General features: G+C 38.7%; 1 protein-coding gene and 1 non-coding gene across 4 annotated transcripts in view; one reads left to right on the top strand and one right to left on the bottom strand.

Annotated features, from left to right (window-relative positions):
* Nucleotides 1–262: 262 nt before the first annotated feature.
* The window catches only part of LOC124787943 (charged multivesicular body protein 3), a 60,573-nt gene continuing 44,304 nt past the window's right edge, over nt 263–16,531 (bottom strand). For all 3 annotated transcript variants that reach the window (XM_047254942.1, XM_047254940.1, XM_047254939.1), the window contains one exon: nt 263–1,809. In XM_047254942.1, coding sequence (XP_047110898.1) covers nt 1,636–1,809 — 174 coding nt within the window. In that variant the 3' untranslated portion in view covers nt 263–1,635. The remainder of the gene's footprint in view (nt 1,810–16,531) is intronic.
* On the top strand, nt 2,929–3,003 carry Trnas-cga. The gene has a single exon. It is a non-coding gene; the product is annotated as a tRNA-Ser (tRNA).

Below are 16,531 nucleotides of genomic sequence, written 5' to 3'. Positions count from 1 at the left end.
CAAACCAGTACAATGTTGAAAGCAATATTTTCGAGATGACAGCTCCCTGTGAACCTGCTAACTGCACTAACTAAAAATAACATTTTAATGTAACAGCACATGTGAAACAGCAAATAGTATATTAAAAATGAGATTACCATATACTTCTCTGATGAATATGAGTCTACCATTTAAAAGTATTGTGGTTGAAAGTACCTGGGTTGTGTATACTGAAAAGCATTTGTCGTAGAAATGCATTTTATATATGTAAAAAAATGAAACATTTAAGTGAACAAATGTGCTTTATTCAACAAGGAAAATAAACTATAAAAAGCACAACAGAGTGGTTTATTTTTAAGTACAGGCGATTAATGCTTTTTATTTAGGAATTAAATCAAAAATTATTTACATCATCAAAACTTTTAAAGCTGCATATAAATAGGTTCTAAGCTCACTATTATGTACATAGTGTCAGGCTTTCTCCGAACTGTAAAAGAATAATTTCATAAATAACACTCTCTCTCTCTCTCTCTCTCTCTCTCTCTCACACACACACACACACACACACACACACACACACATATACACACTTATTCTGCAATTACAAAGCACAATTACAATATGTGGATTGTTAAAGAAGAAGGTTTCCTGTATGTTTGAAGGCACTCCACCAGGCAGAACGACATAACGAAAAGAACAAATTTAAAGTTCTTTGCAATGGTTTTACAAAACACATCTGTTTGATGTACACATAATACATTCAGCTCATTTGTCATAATTACACTCTTCTTTCAGATCCTTGATTAAAAAATTGAATGTTTCACCAGTAAATACTGCTTACCTATCGTAAACAAAGTGAAGTCTTGCAGCTGCTGGTTTGACTGTTGAATGTACAATGAGCCACTTTAAGATCGGCTTCTTATTTCTGGACTATGTGCCCCTAATTTACACTTAGATGAGAGTCAGGGGCTATTAGACGTTGAATTTTATGGCTTAATTAGAATGACAATCTTCCATATGCATACAATAAAATCTGACAAACGGTATCACTTTCCTTTCACAGATGCATTAATGTTCTTTCCAAGTAAGATTAATTGGTTCAAACAGCATTCAGAATATCATTTTGTTAGATACCTGGATAATGAACACATTTAACTGATCTAAATTGGATTTTTATGACCATACCACAGAGAAGTGGCACATAATTAATGCAGAGTAATACTTCATTGCACGGTGTCTGGACTAAACATACTCATATTTTCATCCTTAAGTTTTGTGTAGAACAGAAAAATATTCAGGGCTTTTGAATTATTACTCCGAAGAGCTGTATTTACTTTTTTGCCAGTTAACATGATTGATCCTTCACAAGTTGTACAGACTGCATTACATACCAAACAAGTCAAATGTGTTCCCTTTTATTGTCTCTACTTCGTTCAAAAATACTGTTGACAAATCTACGAAATGAGGTACAAAATCATTAAATACTATCGCAATATTAAAAATATTTTTGTACATTAGTAGAACAGTATTCTTGGCCTTCTTGTTAATTACAGCAAATTACATGAACTAATACTTTGTGGCAGCTGTCTCCAGATATGTCAGTAAAACAGAATTGCTAGAAATATGTCACAGGAATACAAACAGTGCAGCTTCACATTAACTTCGGAGAGCCTGCAGCCTGCTCTGCATGTCCTCGAGTTCATCCTCATCTTCCAGTGGCAGACCAGCATCTGCTGAGGCTTCAGCAACAACGGACGCTGCTGGAGGAAGGGAGTCCGTGACGGCAGCTGGGGCTTTGCCCAGAGTGCCTGCTGTCAGCTCCCACAGAACCTGTAAATTTTAAACAATTATAATGTACTAAACAGAAAAGCAAGATATGCCAAACTACAGCAATGATGGGGGAAGAAACTTGCAGAACTGGCTATAGTTTCAATAGGTCAGCTCCCCAGAACACTTGAGACCTACAGGATTTGGAAAGATGAAAGGTCGTGGGCACTTTATGAATAAGGCAAAGCAGTTTCAGCACTCATAGTAACTAACAGCTCATATAAGAATAGGGAAAATTGTACAGGAAAGGCCTTGGGAAAACAGTCTGCATACCAGAATGAGATTTTCACTCTGCAGCGGAGTGTGCGGTGATATGAAACTTCCTGGCAGATTAAAACTGTGTGCCGGACTGGGACTCGAACTCGGGACCTTTTTGCCTTTCGTGGGCAAGCGCTCTACCAACTGAGCTACCCAAGCATGACTCACGCCCCGTCCTCACAGCTTTACTTCTTCCAGTACCTCCTCTCCTACCTTCCAAACTTTACAGAAGCTCTCCTGCGAACCCTGCAGAACTAGCACTCCTGAAAGAAAGGATATTGCGGAGACATGGCTTAGCCACAGCCTGGGGGAGGTTTCCAGAATGAGATTTTCACTCTGCAGTGGAGTGTGCGCTGATATGAAACTTCCTGGCAGATTAAAACTGTGTGCTGGACCGAGACTCGAACTCGGGACCTTTGCCATGGCTAAGCCATGTCTCCGCAATATCCTTTCTTTCAGGAGTGCTAGTTCTGCAAAGGTTCGCAGGAGAGCTACTGCAAAGTTTGGAAGGTAGGAGAGGAGGTACTGGCAGAAGTAAAGCTGTGAGGACGGGGCGTGAGTTGTGCTTGGGTAGCTCAGTTGGTAGAGCGCTTGCCCGCGAAAGGCAAAGGTCCCGAGTTCGAGTCTCGGTCTGGCACACAGTTTTAATCTGCCAGGAAGTTTCATATCAGCACACACTCCGCTGCAGAGTGAAAATCTCATTCTGGAAACCTCCCCCAGGCTGTGGCTAAGCCATGTCTCCGCAATATCCTTTCTTTCAGGAGTGCTAGTTCTGCAAGGTCCGCAGGAGAGCTTCTGTAAAGTTTGGAAGGTAGGAGACGAGGTACTGAGAGAAGTAAAGCTGTGAGGACGGGGCGTGAGTTGTGCTTGGGTAGCTCAGTTGGTAGAGCGCTTGCCCGCGAAAGGCAAAGGTCCCGAGTTCGAGTCTCGGTCCGGCACACAGTTTTAATCTGCTAGGAAGTTTCAGTCTGCATACCCTTTAATCAGCCATACCTCCATCTATTTTCACCATCATTATGTCATCGTCGTCATCGTCATCATCATCAATAAGTTATTAGCAAGTAAATGTAAATTGAAGCTTCATGCAAACAGATAATAATATGAAAATTTTGTGAGTCTGCTACACTGATATACTTTTAGCTGAACTTTTTAATAACTGTAAGCTAAACTTAAGAAATGATAGGAATGGAAGTCTGAGCATGAGTACATGCGGAATCCCTTACCTATACCAAGCTAAATATTATTCATAAACAGTGCAACAGCTACGGCTTTTTAGAATGAACTGAACTGAGAAAAGTACCTCTTTAAAAGTATCATGGTTGACAAAATCATTTTCACTTAATATAAAAAGCATGGAGATGAAGTCACAATGAATTATCAGACAATGATTTTGACTGTTAACCTCAACAGTTATCAATGAATGTTGTGAATAGCAATTATTTTCATTTTAAATGACTTGTCTAGAACCCATTATCAGCAAGCAAGTCTATGCATTAGCTGTTGAAAAGATCATTTGAATAGAGTATTAATAGCTCAAAATTGTTAATGGACACTAAGGCAGTTAAAAAGTATATAAATAAATAGAAATTTGTATCGAATATTGTTTCTGAACTACTGAATGAGTAGACTGTGTATACATCTTTCCAAAACACTGTATATTACTCTCATACTGGCTTGAAAAATGCATCTCTGTAAAAAATATTGTACAATAATTTCATATTTACTTTATCAATCTGCACCAAAAAGAAAATTCACTTGAGAAAAATGTAAAATTACTACAAGACAGAATGGCTGGGCACTGATTATCTTCAAGGGGTGAAATTCCTGTAGTGTCAATACACAAATTAAAAAATCATTACTGTTTTACTATCTTTCAAAACTTTTAGTCCCTTCCTCATGGGAGGTAAGAGGGATAGGTTTGGCTTGGGGAAGGAGGGACATGAAACTCAAATTCTAGGAAGAAGAGAGGGAGGGGGGGAAGACACTCCTCATCTTACAACAGGGTTTCCCACCTTCCCAAATCTATCCCTCTTTCCTTCTTGAGGAAGAGGCTAACGTTACTGAAAGCTAGGACAGTTTTTTCATATTTAAATGTTCGCATTAACAGAACTGATATTTCATCTTGTGAGGTCTGCACTAGTCTGCCATTCTGTCTTTTGCAATTTTAAAAATTGTTATGCTCTTTGGAACTTTTATTCTTAAAATACACAAGAATATTAAATCCTTTTATTATTATTATTATTATTATTATTATTATTGACACACACGTGATCAACAATATGCTTCATATTCACATTTCAACAAACTCCCTTCCAGTTTTTAAATACAGATTAAGGCATTTCATGAAAAATAAATAAATATATAAATAAATAATTTCTCAAAATAAACTACACGTGGTCACATGTTACACACTAATTCTTGCAAATTTCATTCATGAAGGATTTACCTTGATATAGGAATAAGTTAACCGTCAGGTTGTCAGACCTGCGATTCTGACATCATCTGCCAATAAGAAATAATTCATGAAACAAGGTGGTGTTAACTTTACAATGTTGGTAGCTTCACCATTAGCTTAATTCCTGGCATGTGTCATTTAATGTGAGATAGTTTAACGCTTCGTGTATGCCTTTTTGTAGCAACTCAGCGAAGATAAGGTTTTTGCTATCCTGTGAAAAATATGATCAACCGACAATTTTTTGATGATTTTATTTTTGTCATTTAGGACCAAAAACTATGGTGGTACATGTACCACCACAGCACCTTTTTGAGGTATTGCAACTGCTGGTAACTACATTTCCCACTTCCCTTTTGTATGCTGTTACATGCTGTCATTACATGTAAAAAAAAAAAAAAAAAAACAGTGTTTTCAGTTTTTATTTTCTGTTTTCTTTTACTATAGTTAAAAAATATTTGTTATCAATGCTAAAGTTTACTTACTACAATGTGAAAATGACCCTTGAAACTTTATCATGCAATAAAGGGTTGGGTTGTTTTTGGGGGAAGAGACCAAACTGCGAGGTCATTGGTCCATCGGTTTTAGGGAAGGACGGGGAAGGAAGTCAGCCGTGCCCTTTCAAGGGAACCATCCCGGCATTTGCCTGGAGCGATTTAGGGAAATCACAGAAAACCAAAATCAGGATGGCTGGACGTGGGATTGAACCATCGTCCTCCCGAATGCGAGTCCAGTGTGCTAACCGCTGCGCCACCTCGCTCGGTCGCAATAAAGGTATGAGCCGATATAGGTCACAATAATGTACATTGCAGAAGCAAAGCAATGTGTTCTGTCAACAGTAGTGATCCCACGACAAACAGTAACTGACTGTTGTAGCTGTTTTCATACATCTGGTGCAGTTTACTACCACAAGATGTCAGGCATAGACAGAGGTGGTGAAACGTATTCTCAAAAGCTTTGGGATACCCCTAAGTTGGTGGTAAGTATACTTCCAAAGCTCCTTCCAAAAACTACATTGGTAGTAACCATACTTCCCAATAACCATTAAAATACGGTTGTTTGGTGGGATATATACTTCCCACAGTCCTGAAGGCTATATTTCACAACAAACAGAAACTACAGCAGGTGCAGCTGACTGCTACTAGATGCCAGGAGTGTACAGAAGTGGTAACACATATTCATTTGACCACTGTAAAGAAATACATTTAATGGGAAGTATATCCCCACAGCCCATGAAAGGGTTAAAAGAGAGAAATAAGCATCTAGTAACAGAAACGAATTGGTAGTGCTAAAAAAGGGGAGTATATTACCTGTGGCAAGAGGCACACCTCTTGCACCTGTCATGCAAAGACTTCAGCACATAAAATACTTTACAGGCAAGCTTAAAAGCACAGCATAATAATATGCCAAAAGGATGAAAAATCTTGAATGTATGTGGACAGGTAGACATGTAAGTTTAAGAAATAAGAAATTTGTTGTATGCATAAAACCAATGTCAGAGAAATGCTCCTCAAGGTCAGGTTTGCAGAGGAAGTTATTCCCTCCACACTTCCCCAAAGCTGGTACAGAAGGGTACAGCATTATATGGTGTTATAATGTCTACTGACATGTAATAATGTGAAGAACACTCAGAAGATACTGTTTTGTCAGCTGGCAGTATAGGTAAAAAGATATCTAGTTTTAGTCAACCCTGCAGACAGGTCAGTGAAATGCATTCATCAAAGGTATGTAATACTAGCATAGGTACTCCACAGATACACTGGAGAGGGTCCTCTTGCTACAGGATGAGCTCATAGATGAGTTTGGCGTGGTTAATACATAAGCAGCATATAGTGAGGATTTCTTTTTGAGAGTTTTGGAGTAATTTTTACCATTCCTTATAGTTTCTTTGATAACATATTTTGTTAGGAGATACAATAATGTGCCATTCTGTTCCCCAAATGCCTTTGGAGTGTGGTGTGGCAAATGCGACCTTAGATCAGTGCCTGGGGATCCTAGTTATAACATGTCCACTGTAGTGCACTGAATGAGGTAGTGCAGTGGTTAACACACTGGAGTTATGTTCAAGGTGATAATGGTTCAAATCTGCATCTGGCTGGACTGATTTGTTTTCTGTGATTTTATCAGTTCTTCTTCGATTCCCTACAATATACTTTTGAGAAAAGGGATTCTCAGCATATGCGGCTACGAAGACAAAATACTATAACACACTGGATGCTGAAATGCCTTACATTAACAGTTGCGCCAAAATGAAAATACATAATCATACGTCCCATAAAATGGAAACAATTTTATCAATTTACAGTGGAATCAATACACTGTTATTTTACGTACTTTATTATTGCGAGTTTTTTGGTTACTGTCGTAGAAGTCAGTAGTGTATAACGTATCTATTTTTGGATAACTTTCATTAAATTATTGTCATTTAAGGGTGAACATAAGACCAGGTTTTGCTTCTTTTAGGTCTGCATAAAATATTTAGTATTTCAAAAGGAATCTGTTTGAGAACTGCTGGTGTCAAGGACAACCACTCTCTCCAAACAAACACTGATCCATCTAAAGACAGAGCTCTTCCTGAGTAATACACTTGACACAGTCTATTGTTAAAATAATTTACCTGATGTAGAATTTTGTCTAATCTCATCTGCTTTTGTCTCTCCTAGCCAGAGATTTCAAGCAAAATGTAATGAGCGTAAGATGATCATATATCTGTCTCAGCCCACGCTCATCACTATTCCTCTATTTTGAAAGAGGATCTTCCATCTAGTAGTCTTGTAATTGGATTGATTTCACTTTACCCATATGTAATGAAGTACCCAAGATGCCAAGTCTTTCATCTACACTAACATGTTTCCACCTACAAATCATAGAACTGATCTACATATTATCACTCAGAAATACCTTCACAGCATTGTTTTACATTTAGTCAACTATACACTGGAGTACATTGCCTGTAAATAATAGCCTAAAGAAATCCACTGTATAATGCTAGTAAGATGAACAAGCAAAGATTATCATTTGCAAACAGATGGTACAGCATGTCATGAGGTTCATCATGGCAAGTTTCACCCGATTTATTAACTTTGTCAGTGCCACTTCTTCATTATTGACAATTGCATCACCATTATTGGCTGTATCTTTTGATTCTGCACTTTCACAAAACATTTGAGAGTTTTGCTTTCATACTATCATGATTTTGCCAAGTTTCTGCATCCTCAAGATTCCAGCTATTCTCCTACAATTCTTTGACACTGAACACAAAATCACTATCTTTCAATACATTCAACACACTTTTTAGTGTTAGAAGCTCCCAGTGTTGGTTAATTGGTCGCCATTTCAAATAATGTATGTCACTAACAATTAAACTCAAGAAAACAAAACTGTGAGCACAAAAATGTTCCTGAAGACTTTATTGCTTGTTCCAACATATTTACAGCTGATAAACTAACTGAATAATAAACCTACTGATGAACAATTATACACATCTGTCACAATTTTTTGCCAGTCTCAGAAAAGCTTATAAGTTTTAGCAGCAATGGACTAGAGGCTTGTGTTGACACTTTTAAGCATCAGCTGCAGAGAACTGTTAAACCACATGGCGTGAGTGACATCATACATGACATATGGCTCCCAACATTCCTTTTTATATGTATTTATTTTTTATTAAGAGTTGTATCTTGCCAGAATCATTCACGCATAATTAAATTAGACTCCGAGAGATTGTGTTCATATGCTCTTGTAAGCTCTCTAATAGCCTCTGCTAATAGTCTGAACTATGAGGCATCGGCTGCCATTGGTGAAGGCATAAAGAACAATGTATTGTTGCACCTGCAGTACATATGATCACACCAGTAGCAACTTTTAGCAAACTACCAATTTCTTTATCCTGGTTGAATTTTAACAGTGTTTTTGAAGTGTAGTTTTGCTAGCTCTATTGTCTAATAGACCAGCATGGTAAAAATTTGTTAGTTCTTCAGCTCTGTAAGGACAGCATGATTAGGAAGTGGTCACTAACACAAAGGACTCCATGGATGCTCCACTGGGTTGTAGGTACTATAGGTAGTGACCTAAAATGTTGAAGCTCAGCTTGTTAGTAAGCGGAGTTCAAATACTGAAAGAAGTGATTCTATTAACTGTTCTCTAGACAATTGGGAACTTGTAGCTCCTGTTTCTAACGTGGTGATACAAGGCACTTGCTTGCTACAGGTATTTTGCATTAAGATGCCACATCAGTATGAGGGGCGTTTGAAAAGTCCGCGCAAAAATAAAAAACTACTTACGTGTTTGGGGTAAACCTTTTTTATTTTTCGACGTAGTCTCCATTTATACTTATTCACTTCGTCCAGTGCTGTTATAATTTGTTGATCCCTTCCGAATAATAGGAATTGTCCAAGTCTGCAAAATAGCTATTGCTGCAATCACCTCCTCATTTGAATAAAATCTTTGTCCAACTAGCCATTTCGTCAAATTGCGGTACAAATAGTAGTCCGAGGGAGCCAAGTCTGGAGAATAGGGGGGATGTGAAATGAGTTGGAATGCTTTCCATTAAATCTGTGACCACAACTGCTAAGGTGTGTGCTGGTGCAGGGTCGTGATGGAGAGAGACTTTTTTGTGGTCCAATCGCCAGCGATTTTCTTGCAGCTCGGTTTTCAAAAGGTCCAATAACGATGAATAATATGCACCTGTAATAGTTTTACCCTTTTCCAGATAATCAATGAGCATTATCCCTTGTGAATCCCGAAAGACAGTCGCCATAACCTTCCCTCCTGAAGGAATGGTCTTTGCCTTTTTTGGTGCAGATTCTCACTTGGTAACCCATTGTTTAGATTATTCTTTGGTCTCAGGAGTATAGTAATGTATCCATGTTTGATCCACAGTGATGAAACGACACAAAGTCCTGCGGATTCTTCCTGAACAGCTGCAAACCATCCTTGCAACACTTCACACAATTCCAAGCACGAGCAATCGCAGAACCCATCTTGCGGATAGCTTTCTCATGTCCAAATGTTTATGCAAAATATTATGTACCCATTCATTTGAGATGCCCACAGCACTAGCAATCTCCCACACCTTAACTCTGTACTGGATCAATGTACTGAAAGTGAGCAATTTAAGCGTTAACACCTGTGTACTATGCGTCTGAGGTAGAATGTTTTCTTCAGAGGCAAGGCTGAAGACACCCCTATTTAACCTGTTGTCCATCTGAACAGTCTGAAGTGGCTGAATTCTTCATTGTTTCAGGTTAGCTAGCAACTCAGTAGTGTGATGTGAATGACACAGATGAAATATATCCTGTGTTACACTGAGATAAAATAGGGAGTAAAAGTGGTTGGTTTTTCTTGCAGTTTATCAAATTGTGACTATGCAGCAGTTCATTTTTTTAAATAACAGATACACATTTATCATCTCTAATGCAGCTTCACCCCCCAAAGTGATACTTAACATGTTCGACAAGAATAAATGTTTTCTTGCAATAAATCTCCATCAGTTCTAGAGCATACCAGATACTGAGTATTTTCTCTTACTGTGTTTCTCCATCCTTGGTTGTAGCACCCATGGTATGGTCAGACAGAGTTGGGGATGCTATGGCAATACAATTTTCTGTTTTGAGACAGCCAAGTTAGTATGGTCATTGGTTTGTGTAAGTTTCATTAGCGATCAACCATTGCCGGCATAGAGGTTGCAGACAAGGCCCAAGTTCCAAGGAATGCTGACCAGAATGACAGGTGTGGCGGATTGCAGTTCTGTAGAGCCATGCAGGTGTCTCAAGGGCCCCATCTGGCCTCCCAACTGTGGTGCCACAGTAACATTGCAGTCTGCAGAAGAAGAAGAGATGGATGTGTCTGATGCTGTGCCCACATGCCAAGCTGCAGCCAACTCCAGGTGATGCAGCCTGATGCAGCCTAAACACCTTAAAGACTTGGCACCCCAGCACAGTTACATGTGTGAAACCCCGAATATGGGAGAAGGTGGTCCTCTCCTATTGACAGTAGTCATGGATACCTCTGAAAATTGGAAGTTTTACGGACTCACGCTGGTGACAAAGACAGCCATCAGCATGTAGAATTTGAAGTTGAGCTGAGGTCCACATGACTGTTTCAATAGTTACTACATTGGGCATGTGACATACCACTGCTCGATGCCCGATATCTGTGTGCAGTGCGCTGGCAGCCATACATGCCAGTACTGTTCACTACTAAGGGAGAATGAGATGATGTGAAAAAACTTTGGCAGTAAACACATGATGAGTTATTGAAGCTGTGAGAAATTTAAAGCTGTGTTAGCTCACAAATGTGGATTACCCTACAGGGCATCCAAAAAGCAGAGGGCGGTCCACCCCAACCACCGTCTGCACCATCCAGAGGTGTGATATCAGCAATACAAAGGAGCATTCCTACCGATGTACTCGCTGATGCACCAGTGAGCGAGAGCCAGGAGAGATAGTTGTGGCAGCCACGGCTGCTCCAAACCATAGAAGATAGTGCGCACGTACCAGGATGCACACCCTGCAGGTGCAGATGGGCTGCCTGCATGAGACTAAAATGTGAGGCGGCCCACATGCACCAATGTTGGTGGAACAGGTGACCACAATCTCTGCCCAAAGAGCTACATGGGGAGCTTTCTAGTTTAAGGCAAGTGTAAGGTGACCACACACTGTGGATAAGTTGAGTACCACATAACTTCAGAAAAAATATGGTGGGAGGGAAATCTAACCAAAATGGAGGAAAAATTAAGCAAAAAATTATTTCTTGGGTAAGAATTAAAATGGAAAGAAATTATTGAAATAAAAAGAAATTAATAAAATGAGGACTTGCAAAGTTTGCAGTCCTTTCAGTTGTCTCTTACAATAGGTAGGAGTTGCAGTAGGTCTATTAAAAACTCGGTATTGCATGGGACATATGTGATGATCACATGGAAGATAGTATAGTTCATCATATACATACATACAAAAGAATCATGAGCCACCCTGGGGCAATTAAATCAGATGTCCTTTACTGTTCCCAAGACCTGGAGGAAAAGAAAGCATCATGCAACAAACTCATAGTATTTTTGCCCACATTAATAAATGACATCTAAGAAAATTAGAAAAGAATATTGTACCATACGTAAATTTACCACCTACACTATGTCACAGTAAGGAACTGCTGGTACCAGTGACTCCTGAGAATGTGTCAGCGAGTGACCATGAATGCATTACATGCCCAAAATTCTAAGTCACCTTGTAAACCAAATGTACAACAGTTTTCTATTTCAAGAGGGTTTCAACAATCTTGTTAGAGATTTCAATTTGTCAAAACAACGGAATGAATTTTTACCTTTCAGATTACAAGATTAAAAGTTCTCTTTTGACGTATTAAAGTGTTTTTCATGACTGCCATGTTGTTTTTACTGGTTATTTGTCCCAGGTAGGTGACATGGTCTTCTGGAGTGATATTTAATCTGTTAAAAAAGACTCTTGGCCATGATTTCAGTATAAATGAATAGTTGAAATAGTGCATTGCAAACCACCAGCTGTACCAACACAACTTTATTCCTTTAGCAATTTCAGCTCACAAAACCATTGTTACTGAAGGGAAAGCTGCATATTAGTGATTTTACACTTACATATCAGTATATTGGCACCTCACTGATGGTTGGCTGGTTAGCTGATTGGGGGAGGGGACCAAATAGTGACATCATTGGTCCCATGATCTAAGGTGACAGAAACTGAGGGAGGAAATACACAAACAGCACAGTCCAGTTAAGCAGAATGGAAAATGCATTGGTGCACCAGCACCACTGTTCACCTTCCCCAATCCTCGTACCGTGGCATGATCACGACACAATGTGTTCAACACCAGGGGAAGAGGACTCAAGAAAATGGGAAACAAAATGGCACAAAAGACCAGACAAATCATAGGGAAAATGGGGGAAGAACGTGGTCAGTGAGGAGGCAAGGTCAAGGGCTCCATAACCAACACCAAAGCTAACCATGGGACTTCAATCCCAGAGGGAAATTCAGGTACTTAAACCTGGGAGAACAAATCACTTTCATGAAGAAAATCAAAGACAGACGTGACCATGCAAGGGTTGCCTACTAACACCTGGGACAAGAAAGGTGGGAGGGCTCATTTAGTGTCACCTCACTGGTATGTATGTGTAAATCACGTATGTCCAGCTTTCTCTTCAGTGATCATGGTTTCGTGAACCAAAACTGGTAGAGGAATAAAGTTGTGGTTTAGAATGCATTATTTGAAGTACTAGGGTGTTGTTGACTGTTGCTTCAAGAAAATTACATGAGTAGTACCCAACCATAATTTCTTGCAAAGACAATTGGAAAGTTAAATTTATCCATAACGGGGAAGTTTCCTGTTTTCCTTGGTTGTTCATGCAATTAATCAGATGGAGACTTAAGTGAACTATTACCCCATAGTGTATATTTCTCATATTTGACAAAATGAGAAATACAACATTTACAGATATCAAGGCAATTGCAGTTCTGTTCAGTAGTTAAACCCGACAGATAAAACACTGGTGAATTCTGTGCGAGTGGGTTAACAATGCTTTTGGATAAAAGCCATTTAGAATCAACAATGGCCTGAACAGAAGACTGTAGAGAAGATCATTCTTCTGAACCAATAATTTGTATACCTCTATTGCACTATAACTACGTTTTGTCAAAATCTTTGTGAAGCTGTGGACAAATCATCACACAGATTTTTGTTCTTTTGATATGTTCCCAAGAATCAGTGAAGCAAAAGTACTTATAAGACCACAAATCAGACTAACAATGCGGGTTGAACATTTAGTTCATTTGTTGATTGATGTTACAAAAGTACATGGTTGTCTTTCACAAGTACTTACAGAGAACTGTTGTGACATTAACCACTGAAATCACACATATAGAATGTAATGTGTAAATAATTACATTTCATGTTTAACCATTTTCAGTTTTTAAAGCTTCATCAAGCCAAATGGATGCTGAAAGTTGTCTGATGGCTGCAGAACCACACAAAAAACTATTTCTAGGCTGAAATATCACAGGAAATTGGGAGAAAAACATTTTACAACACATTACTTCGTTTTTCTTTATTCTTACATTAGTATTTGTGTCCAAGTGCTGGTACAGATTTCTTTGCTATTTAGTTCTGGAACTTTTGTTGCAAGAGATTGTCATCTTGTCAGATATGTATAATACGTAGAATGATGTACGCATTTTCAGAAATGATAATCACAAGACAACTGTGGCCTGACTCAGAAATTCGGGCAGAATAGTCTTTCAAAGAAAATGTGTTTTGTCCTTGGAACCATTGTTATTAACAGCAAGAAACTAGCAAAAAAGAAATGGAAAGAACTCCTTTATCTTCAACATGATTAGCTCTCCATCAGGAACAGCAGAGGGAAACTTTAAAACTGCTAATGAAATCTTTTCAGGAGAGGGTGGTGGCAGGAACATATTTAGAACTATACCTTTACAAAAACCATGTATATTATGCCACAGTTTCATCTAGATTAGAAAACTCCTATTTGCAATTGAATTAGAATCTCATTTCATATACTGTGAAACAATACAATTTATTGTGAACTGATAGGCCCCTAGTTATTACTGTACAATATCCAACAAAATGCACATTAATTCAGCTTGTATTGATTCAGCTACAATTTAAATGTACAAAATTATGTAATGCAAAATGTAGAGGGCAGGCAATTTCGCTTTATAAAAAGACTGAACAAGACCCAATATGAACTGTAACGTAAATTAACTGCACAAATCTTACAGCACTAACTACAAATTTCCACTCAATAAATCCAGTCTTTTGCCCAAAAGTGCTTAGCTCACTTGTAGCATTGTTTGAAGATCATTAAACTTGTCTGTTCTTACCATTTCTTTAACTTAGTGTGTTAACATTTTACAAACGGTAAAAATTTCTAGACTTTGATGTATACAGTTTTATACTGCAGATAACAAGATGGAGCACTTGTTCTAGAAATAAATATGCCACCAGTTAGTTAATAGTTTGTCTACAGCTTCCAGTGATATATGGGACAATATACCATCACTGTATAATTCTCATTTAGTTTAAGTTGGATATAGATACAACTACTTTTGGATTTAGAAATAATTTCTTATGTAACATAATATCAATGGCAAAATTTGTCAATGCAAAGTCTATACATTAAGTGTGACAAGTTAATTAATTTTAAAGCACCATAATATTTTCCATTACAAATACAAAGTATCAGTGTGAAGCTGTAAAATGTGACATCATAAGTGAGCAGTTTCTTCAAAAACTGCTTGAAAAAGTATTAGATCCTCAGTAGATATGAATATGTGCACCAACATGTGATCTGGTAGTTGCACAGTGAAAAATGTGGAGGGACAGGTGGATGCTACACCCCTTCAGCACTGACTATCATCTGCTGAAGACTGAGCTGCATCATTAGATACCATATATCGGATGAGATAGTGATGGTTTTGTTTACCAAATTATCATTACGCAGTTTGTAGCATACTGATGTGATGAACACTACACTGAATCAATATTCAGTTCCTGAATACATCTATACCAATGCAATGATTAAAATTTGTGATGTTACTATCTGATTTGTTACAGTATCTATCGAGAAATAAATCCAGCGATGTATTAGAGATTAAAAAGCTGTTCAATGCTACAGTACTTATGATCCCTCTCCTACATGTAATTATGCTCATGTTACCAAATTTATTGTCTAAGTATGGAAAGTCCAGGTTGGAATATTAACAATATTCCGGAATGGATAGATTGCTGCTCATGGTAAAGATGACACTGAGTTTCACACAGGCTCAATAAAAAGTGTATTACGCATCAAGCTTTCAGCCGAAGTCGTCTTCAGAGAAGAAAATGCACACACTTTCACACAAATAGATAACCCACCCTCCCACAAACTTAACCTTTACCTTTATTTCTGGCTGCTGCAGCCAGAAAGCAACTCTTGCACTGAATGCAAGCAGCAATCTAGAGTCGTGTGGGGAAGGGGGAGGAATAGAATGGTATGGGTAGGTGGGGGGAGAAGTACTGTCTGTTAGAGCATGGGGGACTAGATGACAGCAGGACAAGGCAGCCAGGTGCAGCATTGGGAGGATGTGGCGGGGGGAATTGGAAGCAGAAAAGGAGAGGAGCAGAGGGGGGAGGGGGGGGGGGGGGGAGATCAGTGTGTGCACTGGCAGAGGGCGGCACTCCCCATTTCCCCTCCACCTCCCTTCGCATCCCCATAACCTCTCAACACTGTGTCTGGTAGCCTTGTCCAATTGTCACCTACTCCCTACAGACTTCACGAGTCAGCACTCTTCTCTTCCCTCACCCATACCCTGCTCTCTGTCACCGCCCCTCTATGGACGGCTGCTTTCATTCACAGGGGGTATACGTGGACGAGAAAAAAAAAGTCCCGGATTTTTCCCGGATATCCCGGTTAGAAATACACTTTCGCCCAGATGAAAATACACTTTTTCCGTGTTAAGTAACAGTATACTTCCTCGGAACTGTAAAACTTATCAATCTTTTCGATGGTTGTGGTTTTATACACCGGTGTAAAATTTACCGGCACTTTAGAAAACGAAACTCAGGGGAAAAAACAAGTTTTGGAAAGATGTCTGATGTGCAGCAACATGTATACTGCATATTTTCGTATTACGGAAGTATAAATATGAATTCCGCCAAACACCGGATGTTACTTTTCGAAGGATTGAAATCGAGTTTGCAATGTGGTTTTGCAAGCTAGTCGTAGCTCATGTTAAGTGATAGCGCAAGCCGATGACAGCGGACATTCAGAGCATAGAAGATGTGCCAGTCAGCCAATACCAACATCACTGTTAAGTAGCATGAACACACAAACAGGTAAAGGTAATGGTTTAAATTAATATAAACAGTGTTGCTACAAGAAAAGAAAAGCTTTCACGTATAATACTGGTCTCTTAAGATTAATAAGCTACAAGAGAAGCTAAGCTTTCACACATAATGTTGATCTTTTTTTGTGCATGTTACAATTCAAGATAC

Source organism: Schistocerca piceifrons, chromosome 3, assembly GCF_021461385.2.
Source record: "Schistocerca piceifrons isolate TAMUIC-IGC-003096 chromosome 3, iqSchPice1.1, whole genome shotgun sequence".
Lineage (NCBI taxonomy): Eukaryota > Metazoa > Arthropoda > Insecta > Orthoptera > Acrididae > Schistocerca > Schistocerca piceifrons.
Note: the sequence above shows the minus strand (reverse complement) of the source record. Positions and strands in the feature narration are given on the sequence as shown.